This window comes from Bufo gargarizans, chromosome 3 (assembly GCF_014858855.1).
Source record: "Bufo gargarizans isolate SCDJY-AF-19 chromosome 3, ASM1485885v1, whole genome shotgun sequence".
In the NCBI taxonomy this organism is placed as follows: domain Eukaryota; kingdom Metazoa; phylum Chordata; class Amphibia; order Anura; family Bufonidae; genus Bufo; species Bufo gargarizans.
In genome coordinates this window covers 56,544,284-56,558,406 of record NC_058082.1, presented here as the reverse complement: position 1 = coordinate 56,558,406, position 14,123 = coordinate 56,544,284, and the positions used below count along the sequence as shown (strand labels likewise).

At 43.6% G+C, this 14,123-nt stretch overlaps 1 protein-coding gene across 1 annotated transcript in view; it reads left to right on the top strand.

The window, feature by feature from the left end:
• GPD1 (glycerol-3-phosphate dehydrogenase 1) overlaps positions 1 to 13,815 on the top strand; it is a 70,784-nt gene extending 56,969 nt beyond the window's left edge. The window contains exons 7-8 of the mRNA XM_044284973.1: positions 8,016 to 8,122; positions 12,693 to 13,815. Of these exons, the coding sequence (XP_044140908.1) occupies positions 8,016 to 8,122; positions 12,693 to 12,789 (204 nt within the window). The 3' untranslated portion in view covers positions 12,790 to 13,815. The remainder of the gene's footprint in view (positions 1 to 8,015; positions 8,123 to 12,692) is intronic.
• The last annotated feature ends 308 nt before the right edge of the window (positions 13,816 to 14,123 follow it).

Sequence of the window (14,123 nt, the reverse complement as noted above, 5' to 3'; positions counted from 1 at the left end):
CTGTCACAAAACACATAGAGATGTCACAGAACGCACAGAGATGTCACAAAACACATAGAGATGTCACAAAACACATAGAGATGCCACAGAACACATAGAGATGCCACAGATCACATAGATGCCACAGAGCAAGTGTCCGATGTCTTCAGTGCTTACCTAACCCTTTCTCTGCATATCTCACTTGTACCATACTGCAGTAAAGATGCCAGACTCTTCTAAGCTGGGTATATGCCCTGTTTTACTGAGGTCAAATGTGCATACATTTAGAAAAGTGGTGTGGTGGTTTAAAAACTGATAACGGGTTCTCTTAAAACAATTCCTTTTAATAGAACAGAAACAAAAATAATCTGACGCTCCTAAAACACAAGATCTGCAATGAAGCCAGTTTCACTTTGAATCCACTGCATCCAATCAGTATTGAGCCCTTTATGAGCACCAGTAATTAAAGGGAGAGGCATTGCTAGGGCCTCAAAAGATCCAGGGCCCAAGCACCAATGCATATGGCCCAGTTCTCTAAGTTGAACAACCGCACCCCCCCCCCCCCTTCCCCCAAGCAAACACTAGCACTGAAGACATTTTGCTGTACTTGCTATACAGCAGCATGTACCTCTGACATCCAGGGCCTCCCAGGTGACGTCTCCTCCGATGTAAATCTTCTGTGTCATCATCTTCTCCATTCGGTCCAGGTCTGGACAACTTCTCTCAGCCGCCTCGTCTCTGCAGAGTGTGACACAAAAAATGAGTGCACCCCATAGTAACAGTACTCCTCATAGTCCCACCAATAGTAATTCCCTTCTAGAATGCCCTCGTTAGTAATACTGCCCCCTACAGTGCACCCAACGATAACACTCCCAAAGAGTGCCTCCATTAGTAGAAGAGCCCTCCAGTATTAATAATACCCTCACAGAGCCCCCAGTAGAAATGAGGCCTCCTTATTGTCCCCCCAGTGGTAATAAAGCTCTCTACAGACCTTCAGTAGTAATAAGGACCCCCACAGTGCTCTTAGTAGAAATAAGGCGGATCTAGAAGTCCCTCCTATAGAGCCCCCAGTAGTAATAAGAACGCCTAATGTCTTCTGGATTTAAAATGCCCCTACAGCGCCCGGTATTTATATCGACCCCTAATGTTATAATGCTCGCCCTGAAGCTCCCCAAGTATTTATAATGCCGTCAGCAGTGCCCCCTGTAGTTATATTTCTCAGTTTAGTGTCCTCAGAAATTATAATTCCTCAGCACCTCCGCCATACAGTCCCATGTAAATAACACTATTTCCCTCCCTCCGCCATAGAGTCCCATATAAATACCATCACGCCATTTCTCCAGCCCCCTCCAATATACAGTCCCATGTAAATAACATCCCTCTCTATCTACAGCCCCCTCTAAAATACAGTCCCATGTAAAAAACACCACACCATCTCTCCTGCCCCTTCCAATATACAGTCCCATGTAAATAACATCACCCCCTCCCTAGCCGCCTTCAACATACAGTCCCATGTAAATAACATCACCTCGTCAATATTCAGTCTCATATAAATAACATCACTCCCTCCCCCAGAAACCTTAAACATACAGTCCCATGTAAATAACATTACCCCTTAACATTCAATCCCATGTAAATAATATCACTCCCTCCCACAGCTGCCTTACAACATGCAGTCCCATATAAATAACATTACCCCTCAACATACAGTCCCATGTAAATAACATTACCCTACCCCAGCCACTTCCAAATTTCAGTCCAATGTAATTAATATCACTCCACCTCACTGCCCCATGTAAATAACTTCCCTCCCTTCAGCCCTAACATACAGTCCCAGTTAAATAACTACAACTCCCAACATTGTTCTGCTTCTCACACTGAGTAATCTACCCCTTCACTTACCTCTCCTCATGTAGCAGACATCACCTCAGCCTCTTCCCAGGACTTCTCTTCACTGCTGAGCATGATAGTGACATCATCCCAGGTCCTTTTCAGCTACTGCATTTCAAACTAATCACATGATCTGTGATGTCATCACAGGTCCTTCAGCTCTTGCAGTGCATTAGATTAAATTGTATTGCTGTTCTGAGGACGGCAATACAGTTATATCTAACAGGCAGGCAGTACATTCGGGGCCTGTGACAAAACATCAGGTGCCCCAGGCCCCGAATATTTTGACCTAGCAACGCCCCTGGTTAAAGGAGTTGTCCGATGTCAGGAGCAGCCAGATAATACAGGTCATCCGCCTGCAATAAAGAAGTAATGAAATGTACTTACCTGGCAGATCCTGCACCACCGCTTTGGTTATCCCAGCTGGGAACTGTTTACACAGCTGCAGCGGTGATGTCACGTCGACAACGAGTCACTCTTCGGTGCACCTCGAAGGCCAGTGATTGGCTGCAGCAGTCACATGTTGTCAACATGACATCACTACTGCAGCCGGGTTGACAGATCCCAGCCAGGACAATTGGAGCAGTGTTTGCGGGATCTGCCAGGTAAGTAATGATCACTTTTTTATTGCAGGCAGATCCCATGTGATGTCTGGATTCCTCCTGAAACTGGTCAACCCCTTTAAAGGGCTTAACTGAGAGTTTGATATTGATGGCCTGTCCTCAGGATAGGTCATCAATATCAGATCATCAGGGGTCTGACTCCCAATAGCCCATTCTGATCAACTGTTGGAACAGGCCGTGGATCTCCTTGAGTGCTTAGGCCTCTTCCTAGCGACATCACTGTACATTGGTCCTGTGGCCTATGTGCAGCTCAGTACCTTTCAAATGTATGAAGCTGAGCTGCAATACTAAACACATCCACTATACAATGTATGGCGCTGTGCTTGGTAAGCTGTGAGAAGCCCCAGCAGTCATCAGAGCTCTGGAGAGCGCAGCGGCTTCTTCACACAGCTGATCGGCAAAGTGTCGGGAGTTGAACCCCCACCAATCTGATATTGATTACCTATCTTAAGGATGGGCCATTAGTATCAAATTCCTGGATAACCCCTTTAAAGCGCAATAAAATCTCCTGATTAATGTAGAACATGATCTGATGATAAGCATGAACTTTGATTCTATTTGATTGTAAAACTATGACATTGTATCTGTATTATATGACTTATTTCATTTCTACATTGTGCACGAGGTTGTGAAATTGTTAGTTGTCTAGGAAATTAGATGAAAGTTCACATAAAAGTTTTAAGTTTTCCTTGACCATTCTTAAGAATCCTTCCAGCAGTCTTATATAGAGTAGGTTACAGGGGCATAGCGAAAGGCTCATAGGCCCTTGTGCAAGAGGTCAGCTTGAGCCCCCCATCCCTCAGTGCTCTGTGGCCAGGGGCAGGGGAGCACATAGCCCTCCTGCTGCCTGAGGAAAAAATTGAAACGACACCACCCATTGCCAAATTCTTGAACTGAATGTGTATGTATATGGTGGAGTTGGGAGACATAACATTTGGCTGACAGCTATTGGATATGTATGGCAGCCTTAAGGCCTCATGGCTGTATTAGGTCTCCATTTTGTACGGAGCTGTAATGGTGCTCCCATAGAGGTGCCTAGGGTCCTACTGATCTTTTCTCTGATTTCATTTGAAAGCATAGAGAGGATTTTGGATGTTCTCATCATTTTTCCATAGGCCATATGTTATAAAGTGGTTCAATCTATTGATTATAGAACATATTACAATGATGAAAGGGTTATGACATCATTGTGCATTACTTCATTCAATTACCTTTTTATACAATAAGTATAAATAATTAACATAAATAAAATAAATAATATATATATATATATATATATATATATGTGTGTGTGTAATTTCTTTCTTTTATGGACTATACATATATGGTATAGTTATGATTTAATAAGATTTCTTCTTAAAAATATGTTTATGAATTCAGTTTATACATTTTCTCATTAAAAGCTGGATCTCAAAATATCTTGGTTGTAGTGTACAGATAATTTATACAGATACATTATCGTGCAAAAGTTTTAGGTAGGTGTGAAAAAATGACAAAGGAGAAATTTAGATATCTTTGATGTGACCACCAGTTTTCTAGCTTAAATTCTTCTAGGTACACTTGCATGTTGTTCCAAACATTTGGAGAACTAACCACAGATCTTCTGTGCATGTAGGCTTGCTGAAATCCTGTCTCTTCATGTAATCCCAGACAGACTCGATGTTGAGATCAGGGCTCTGTGAGGCCATATCATCACTTCCAGGAGTCCATGTTCTTTGCGTTGAAGATAGTTCTTATGTCTTTGAGTTTGTTGTCCTGCTGCAGAATAAATTTTGAGCCAATTAGATGCCTCCCTAATGGCATTACATAATGGATAAGTATCTGCCTGTATTTGTCAGCATTGAGGACACATTCATCTTGACCATGTTGACTTACTTATTTCCTTTTGAAATTGGAAGATGTCCAGCAGTGCCATCAGTTTAGAACTGGCAGAAACCAGTGGGACCCAGGTATATCCATCTACTGTTCTGAGAAGACAAGTAAGAAGTAGTCTTTGTGGAACCACTATAGCCAAAAAGCCATACCTTCAATGTGTAAACAAGGCAAAAAGACTCAACTATTCACAAAAACATAGGAACTGGGGTACAGAAACATGGCAGCAGGTGCTCTGGACTGATAAATCAGAATTTGAAATATTTGGCTGTAACAGAAGGTTGGAGAGCAGTACAATAATGAAGCATGGCGGAGGTTCCTTTGGGGCTGCATTTCAGGAAATGGAGTTGGGGATTTGGTTAGTATTCATGGTGTCCTCAATGCTGAGAAATATAGGCAGGTACTTATCCATCAACCAGTACCATCAGGGAGGCATCTGCTTGGCTCCAATTTGTTCTGCAGCAGGAAAATGACCCCAAACACACAGCCAATGTCATTAAAGGAGCATTCATGTGCTGTCCGCATCCGTGCGGCCGTTCCTCAAATTATAGAACATGTCCTGTTCTTGTCCATTTTGTGGACAAGAATAGGCAGTTCTACAATAGGCCCCACAGACTGTATGCACATGGCCGGTGTCTGTGTTTTGAAAATCCGCAAAACGGATACGGTCTTGTGATTGCTCCCTCAGAACTATTTTCAGTGTAAAGAAGGAGTCCTGAAAGTGATGGTATGGACCCACAAAGCCCTGACCTCAAAATTATCGAGTCTGTTTGGGATTACACAAAAAGACAGATTACATGGTGAAATCTCGCGCTGTTCAGTATTCGGCGCAGGCGCTGTGAGGAAGCTGGCAGCCTGCGAGTGTCTTTCCCTCACCACTCCTGCGCCGAATGCTAAACACAGCGAGATTTTACCAGAGAACGGGGTTGGCAGACGGATGCGAGCGCTGCCTGGCCCTGTCAATCAGGACTTGGAGGGAGGCGACAAAGGTGGGAGAACGGAGCCTCTAGAAGCAGGAACAACACCCTCAGCTAGCTTCATAGGGTTAAATCTGGTGACAGAAACCCTTTAGCATAGCCAAGACGGATCAGTCTTGAACACCATTGAAAGTCAATGGAGGACGGATCCATTTTCTATTGTGCCAGATTGTATCATAGAAAACGTTTCGCTCAGTTTCGTCAGACGGACACCAAAACGCTGCAGGCAGCATTTTGGTGTCCGCCTCCAAAGCGGAATGGTGACTGAACGGAGGCAAACTGAGGCATTCTGAGCAGATCCTTTTTGGACTGATGCATTTTGGACCGCTTGTGAGAGCCCTGAACGGATCTCACAAACGGAAACCAAAACGCCAGTGTGAAAGTAGCCTAAATATGAAATGAACAGTATAGACCTTTCAGCTTAGTGCATTCATCTCAGTTAATTCCTTGAACTGCTAACATACATATGTATACAACCTAGGTGGCCACAGTGGCACAATGGGATCCAGGAGTCATATGTGGCATGTTGGGCTTTAATAGTCAGGAGGAAAAGAAAAAAGGCCATGTCTTAAAGGGGTTGTCTCACTTCAGCAAGTGGTATTTATCATGTATAGAAAGTTAATAGAAGCCACTTACTAATGTATTGTGATTGTCCATATTGGCTCCTTTGCTGGCTGGATTCATTTTTCCATCACATTATACACTGCTCGTTTCCATGGTTACAGACCACCCTGCAATCCATCAGTGGTGGTCGTGCTTCCACACTATAGGAGAAAGCTTCAGCCTCTCTGGTGGCCGGGACCATAGGAGCACACATAGGCTAGTGTTTTTTCCTATATTGTGCAAGCACGACCACCACTGATGGATTGCAGGGTGGTCTGTAACCATGGAAACGAACAGTGTATAATGTGATGGAAAAATCAATCCAGCCAGCAAAGGAAGTAATATGGACAATCACAATACATTAGTAAGTGGCTTGTATGAACTTTCTCTACATGATAAATGCCACTTACTGAAGTGAGACAACCCCTTTGAGTATTCAAGGAGACAAATCATAAGAAAGTTCTCATTTTGGAATTTATGTCTCAGAACTTGAAGGCACAAGTTGTCTTTGTCATTTAGTTATGTCCTGACATATTTGTCAGTATTCGTCTACTGGTTAATGCGCTTTTACAAAATAAAACAGAACATTGCAGTGCACCCCAACTAGTGCCCTCTGCAAGTGCCCATTTCCCTTCTTGGATGACCTTCTCTCATTCCCCCAGCCAGGGGCAGACATCCCTCCTCCAGAGCTGCCTATAGGCTCAGGCCGACTAGGTCTATTACAACATTTTGGTCAAAGTAGTATGCAGTAGGTCTAGGCAGGGTTTAGCATCAAAACAAAGTTTCTTCTTCAAGGTGGGAGTTTTATCACTTGCTTCACCACTCTTTATGCCCAAAGTCGTTGGGACTGTACCAACTGGCTGTGAAAAGGAATACTGCTGATCATACAGAAAAATGCAGCATCTCTTAGTAAAACAGTCGCCATCCTCTTTCCTTTCCTGGTCATAGAGATCAATCCAGGAGCAGTAAGTTACATCTGATGATCCTTGGGTGGCTGCTTAGGCTACTATCACACCAGTGTTTTTGCTGGATCCGTCATAGATCAGCAAAAACGCTTCTGTCATGATAATACAACACTTGGCAACCATTATGAACGGATCCGGTTGTATTATCTCTAAAATAGCCAAGACGGGTCCGTCATGGACTCCATTGAAAGTTAATGGGGGAAGGATGTGTTTTCTATTGTGTCTGAGAAAACGGATCTATCCCCAATGACTTACATTGTGAGTCAGGACGGATCCGTCTTGCTCGCAGCATTATTCTGTCTGCGATGGGGACACCACCAAACGGAACGGAATGCATTCTGGTGCATTCAGTTTTGTCCCCATTGACAAAACTGAAGCGTTTTCTCCCCACTATTCAGGTCCTATGACGGATCTCAATAGTGGAAAGGGAAAGTGCAGATGTGAAAGTAGCCTTACATGTACATTTCTGCATCCTTGGACTGAAGATTATGGGACCAAGCGAGTATACTGTGGCATAGCATTTGTGGGAGCAATGTGGCTGTCCCGGTTAAGGAGGCACTGTGGCTGGCACATTTGGCATGTGTTTCTTGGGCTTCATAAAGAGCTTGTCCAGCTCTGCCAATTCTCTATTGTTTCTCCAATTCTTGGTATCTGTTGTTTTAATAGAAACTTTGGGGCACATTTATTAAGACTTGCGTTTTATTTATTAAGACCATAGCTGGCAGTGGATCCACTGGAGTTATGAAGAGGCACCGTTCTCTCCATAACTTCGGCGCTTTCAGCGCCAGTTTTAAATGTAAGACAACTTCCGAGCTGTCTTACATTTAGACCATCTTCTACACCTAAACCAGGTGTAGAAAATGTTGAATCAGACGGACCTGCCAGTCCATCCCCTGTGCCCACGCCACACCCACTTTTTTAGACCTGGCATGAGCAGGGTGAAGTCGCAGATAGCGGCATAAGTAACCGTTGTGCCGCCATCTGCACCTAATTTAGGTGTATTTCAGCCTAATAAATGACCCCCTTTATCTCTATGTTTCTTAAACCTATGGTTGTATGTTGCTCTCTGGCAGTAAAAACCTAAGAGATCACTTCTTCTATTCCAGTCTATAGAGCAGCTGGAGCAAGAAATGCTGAACGGACAAAAACTGCAGGGACCACAGACCTCAGCCGAACTCCACCACATCCTCAAGAGCAAAAACATGGTGGAGAAGTAAGTAGACATGGCAGGGGGAGAGTATTGTCACTTACTATATGCGTAGAACATCACCTACATAGCTCCTGGGCATATTTCAGCTATATTCTGTTAGTACCTTGGGTAGAAAAACCTAAGCGGTTGTATGGTTTTCACAGCCCCCTTGAAGGCAGAAGGTTTCACTGTTGGGATTTTAGTTTGAGGAGTGGCAGCTACAGTTTATGTGCAAAATGAACCTAATAACATTGCACAGTGCAAAGAGGATGGGTGGACCCTGTCAGCAAAATGTGCCCTATCACATTTAAAACAGATGCCACTTGGAAGACTTTTGGATGATTTTCTTTTAGCAAGGGAGCTTATTAACCAAAATTGCAAGAAGCATTATTTCTTTAAAAAGGTTTTCCATGATCAGGATATCAGATTGGTGGGGTTCCGACACCCTACCCATCATCTATTCCCTGCAGCCTTTGGGAATGGAACTAGTACAGTGACCCCTCAAGATACAATGGCCTCAGGATACAATATTTCCAACAATAGTCTTTTCTGACCCATCATATGTTGAAACTAAGCTCAACATACAATGTCTCAGACTCCATTTCTGACCAATCAAGGCCTGGACAAGGACAGTTCTATAGAGGGCAGGACGTTCCGTTCCACAAATGCGGAACAAGGCCGGTATCCATGTTTTGTGGATGTGCAATTTGCAGACATCAAAAACACCAACAATCACGTGCAGTTCTCGGTGGGCTCAGCTGACAATACACGAATGTGTATGGGGACCTTTAGCTGATGCAGCTAATAGAGACTATGGCTTCTAAGTAGTTAGACAAAGGAAGGGTCTCCTTCTGTCTCCCCATCAGTGCGATCATGGGGTACTGATGGGTTGACATGAATGCCATCTATGGTTAGCTTTACACTAGCATTCGAGAGCTTTAGCAGGCTTTTCTGGAAGAGAACACCTGCTGGAGCTCTCTCATTACCTGAATGCCGGCCAGTCCAACAAACTATAATGTGCTAAGAATTGGACGGATTAAAACCTATGTACGGTGAAACTAGCCGTAGCCAGGTCTAACAATTTTTGAATAAAAAGTAAACAAAATACAAAGGAAATTCGAAAAATCAGAAGAAAAAAAAAGCTAACATTTTTGGGATATCTTGTTATGGAAGAAAAAACAGCACAGCTCTGTAATCCCATGAAATGAATTGAATGCTTTATTTATTCATACGGTAAACCAAATTAAAACAAGGGAAGAACTGCTGGTTTTTCCGCACCCGACTCTCAAAAAAGAAGATCATTTAAGTCCTATGTACCCAATAATGGTGCCAATGAGAACTACAACTCCTCATAGAGCAACATCAACAGTGAAAAGTAAAAAAGTTATGATGACACCAATACAAATGATTAAAAAAAGAGGGAGGTTATTGTGCAAAAGTAGTCAAATATAAATGTAGCTAATGTGTAATTTAACAGATGGTGAACACCGTAGAAAGAAAACTCAAAAAACAATTGCAAAATTAGGTTGTTTTTTTCCCCATCCTATGAAAAAGAAAAGGTGGTTACTGCAGTGCTCTTAGTGAAGTGAATGTGAGCAGGGCTGCAGTAATCAGATATGAGTCGTGAACCAGCACGCATATCATGTAATTCTAAGCAGAGGCTGACTGAGAACTTAAAGTAGCCTTGGAAAAACCTAAAAGTGGCCCCATGTTGTAGGTGGGTCCAAATTGGCAGAAGTTGGGCCTACAGAAGTAGGCAGGGCCAGTAATACTGTAGAGCAGGACAAAATACCACCCCAGCAGAACCAAACACCACAGTGCAGCACAAAATACTGTATCATCGTCAAGACAGCAATACAGTTGAATTCAGGAGGGCACCTATGGCTGCTGGACTGGTGCAGAAGTACCTGATGCTCCTATATTAATTAGTGCTGAGAGCATCAGATCTTTATGTACCTGGCTGGTGGCCATAAGCAGAGCTTGGGTGGCCCTCAGGGCAACAGCCCACCAGGAAATTTCCCTGTAGGGTGTATGGCCAGTCCACCCATGATTGTAAGCACAATGATGACCAATACCTGATCTACAGGTGGACTTCTTGCTCCATTACAGTTCCCTATTACACACTAAGAACATCTCATACTTCATAATCATGTCTGTCCCGGTCATTCATCAATCTCCGGTGCTTACCTGCCCAGACACCCACATTTCATTTACTGGATGTAATAGCAGTAATGGCTGTATATGTGCTGTCTGAATGGTTTTATTGCAGTGCGGCATATTACTAGACATAATAGACACAATGAAAAGTCAATCAGCGGCTGTCATTCAAGTTACCACTTCAATAGCGGACACAGCATGCTCCTGTTTCCCTCCAGGGGCACCGAAATCTCTGCTGACTGGTTCTCAATTTGGTAATAGCAGGGGTTATAATTTATATCTTCCGTAGACTATTGTTTGGGCCGTAGTGGGTGTTAATTTGAATATGAATGTATGATTTCGGCTGCCTGTATATTTGGAGTAGCCGTGGGCATTCGACTGTTCCTGACACTGACCCTCTCCTACACTGCGCAGCTTTATTAACAAGACTCCCTGTAAGGGTACGGCCACACGGTCACATTTCTTCATGCAGTTTTGGAAGCCAAAATCTAGCTGCCAAAAAAAAGGGTACAGCTACAACATTGTTTGTAATGATAGTCAATGGTGCCGCACTGTGACATGCGACATACTGCGATGCGACAGTTGCACAAAAATCCAACTTGGGTGTAATCATACACTATTGACCATCAGTATAAAAAATGTTGCGCGAGAAATGTCGTCTTGTAGCCGAGCGCTTAATGGGTCATCTAGCAGCGTGTAAAGCTCAGAGCCGACACAAACATTCCTCACTATCTGATACCTCAGGCCTATGTGACACTGGAGTTTTTGAACGGGGGTCCCAAGCTGTCTCTATCTTCTTCATGCCGAGACTAATTGCTGCAAAAAAATAAAAAAAATTATAGGGGTCATTTATAGACTGGCGTTTTACTCCGGTCTTTTGATAGCTTTATGTCACTATGATTCTGTATCAGTAAGGACATGCAGAGGCACATAAATCAGTATAATGCCGTGCGCTCCTGCAGGCGTGATTCCCGCCCGGGACACACTCGTGTGAAACAGCCCTAAAGAGATTGTCTAAGTACACACAACATGGGAGCCACCATATGGATTGAGAAACGCCCTAAAAAAAAAAAAACTTTTTGCCAGGGAAAGTCATGTTTTACCGGTCTCCAATATTTAGGTCATCTCTCATTCACTACATTGGGGGCTGAGCTGTAGTAATTAAGTAAATCCACCACACGGTGTAAAGAGCTGTCCACTTCTGACCCCATAAACTGTGGTTCTGGTGGCCGCAGCTTCTGCTAGCCGCTGATCCATGATGGTACCGGGTATTGGATCCCCACCGATCTGATATTGATGACCTAAGTCTTGGAAAACGCCTTTAAGGCCCTTTTCACACGGGCGAGATTTCCGTGCGGGTGCAATGCGTGAGGTGAACGCATTGCACCCGCACTGAATCCGGACCCATTCATTTCTATGGGGCTGTTCACATGAGATGTGATTTTCATGCATCACTTTTGCGTTACGTGAAAATCGCAGCATGCTCCTCTTTGTGCATTTTCCACACAACGCAGGCCCCATAAAAGTGAATGGGGCTGCGTGAAAATTGCAAGCATTCGCAAGCAAGTGCGGATGCGGTGCAATTTTTCACGCACGGTTGCTAGGAGACGATCGGGATGGAGACCATCGGGATGGAGACCAGATCATTATTATTTTCCCTTATAACATGGTTATAAGGGAAACTAATAGCATTCTTAATACAGAATGCATAGTACAATAGGGCTGGAGGGGTTAAAAATTTTTTAAAATTATTTAACTCACCTTAATCCACTTGCTCGCGCAGCCCGGCTTCTCTTCTGTCTTTATCTTTGCTGTGCACAGGAAAAGGACCTGTGGTGACGTCACTGCGCTCATCACATGGTCCGTCACATGATCCATCACCATGGTAAAAGATCATGTGATGGACCATGTGATGAGCGCAGTGACGTCATCAAAGGTCCTATTCCTCAAAGAAGAAGACAGAAGAGAAGCCGGGCTGCGCGAACAAGTGGATTGAGGTGAGTTAAATTAAATTTTTTATTTTTTAACCCCTCCAGCCCTATTGTACAATGCATTCTGTATTAAGAATGCTATTATTTTCCCTTATAACCATGTTATCTACACAACGCCTAACCAGAACCCAAACTTCTGTGAAGAAGTTCGGGTTTGGGTACCAAACATGCCGATTCTTCTCACGAGCGTGCAAAACGCATTACAATGTTTTGCACTCGCGCTGAAAAATCGCGCATTTTCCCCCGACGCACCCGCATCTTATCCGGGCCAAAAACATGACGCCCGTGTGAAAGAGGCCTAAGTCGGCCAGACTAAGAACTAATGATTTGGCTCATAGAGAGGGGTCCTGATGTCCATATGCCATTTAGTAAATCCAGGTTCTCATCATTTTCTACAGACAGGACTTATTAACCAGACCTCTGACATAATTATGTTTGCCTTGCAGGTTTCCGCTGTTCACTGCTGTATATAAGATCTGCTATGAGGGAAAACCAGTGACAGAGTTCATAACCTGCCTCCAGAACCACCCTGAGCACATGTAAACTAACCTGTGAACTCCGACCGTCAAAGCCCTCCACGTTTCATGGGTCTTCCCATGGAGAAAAATCCCATATTATATGTCCGTTTGATGTGCACTGTACATGGACACATCTACACTTACTACTTGATTGCATTAACCCCCAGTGTCTGGAATTTCTGACATTAGCTGTACTTGCTGCTCCACCTAGAAGCCTTTGTTGATGCAGACATTACAAGGTTGGATTCTTCCACCCTCAGCCATGTTTGCTTTGAGAGTTTTAAGGTATATTCCCAAAGGGAATTTTTTATTTAGTTTTTAGAAGAAAAAAGCTATCTATATAATCTGCATAGATCCCTATGTTTAACGTAACACCATTATGACGAATATAAACGTTGAATGGTTACCTGTCTGTTGACACTAGCGACTGCTCGAGGTAAGAGAGCTTTGTGTAGAGCTCAACAAGACTACTTTATTCCAATGGCCGGCAAATGTTTAGGGTATATTTACATGCGACCGATTTGTTGCAGAATGTCCTAGGATTGCCTCTTACATGTGAATGGGGATTGCAGAAATAACCCCATTCAGATGTATGAAACAGATTTTTGATTTGTGCCGTTTGTGAACTCCAAGTCTGCATTAGAACCCGTGTCCGGCTTGGGCTACAGAGCGATCTTGCCAGCGACACCCGTCACTGTGTGGCAGTGCAGCCACTGAACTGAATGTCACAACCAAGACCCCAAAAAAACACAACACCTGGATGTTTTGCAATTCTGGGTTGCAGTAACTTGGAGGTCACATTGCTGCCCCATTAGTGCTACACAGAAATCTTTGATCCCGTGACTGGTGTCGCTGCCAAGATCGCTGTGTAGTGCCAACCTTAGTCCGTTGGTTTGTAATTACAATCTAACAAAACCCCATTTCATAGCAGAAGATATTGCAACATTGTATCCTTTACCTATTATCCATTGTCTTAAATGTCAAAATTAATTTTCCCAGGATGTAACCTTTGTTTCACAAATTTGATTGAAATACAAACTGTTGAGTAACACTCATGGCCTGGTGTGAACTTTTCTTCATGTACTGCTGCATATATTAACATTTCAGGAAGGTTTGTCTTGCTAACCAGGCTCAGCTGGCTCTACGAATAGACCGTCTGTGTAACAGGAATTTCCTTTTTCTGTATTACACAATTTCACTTTTTCATAATAACCAAGGCTTAAAGGGGTTGTCCGTTCCTTTACTATTGATTGCCAATCCTCAAAACAGGTCACTAGTATATGATCAGCAAGGGCCCGACACCCTGCCCCCCCCCCCCCCCCCCATCAATCACCTGTTTTGCAGTAGCTTCAGCGTTTA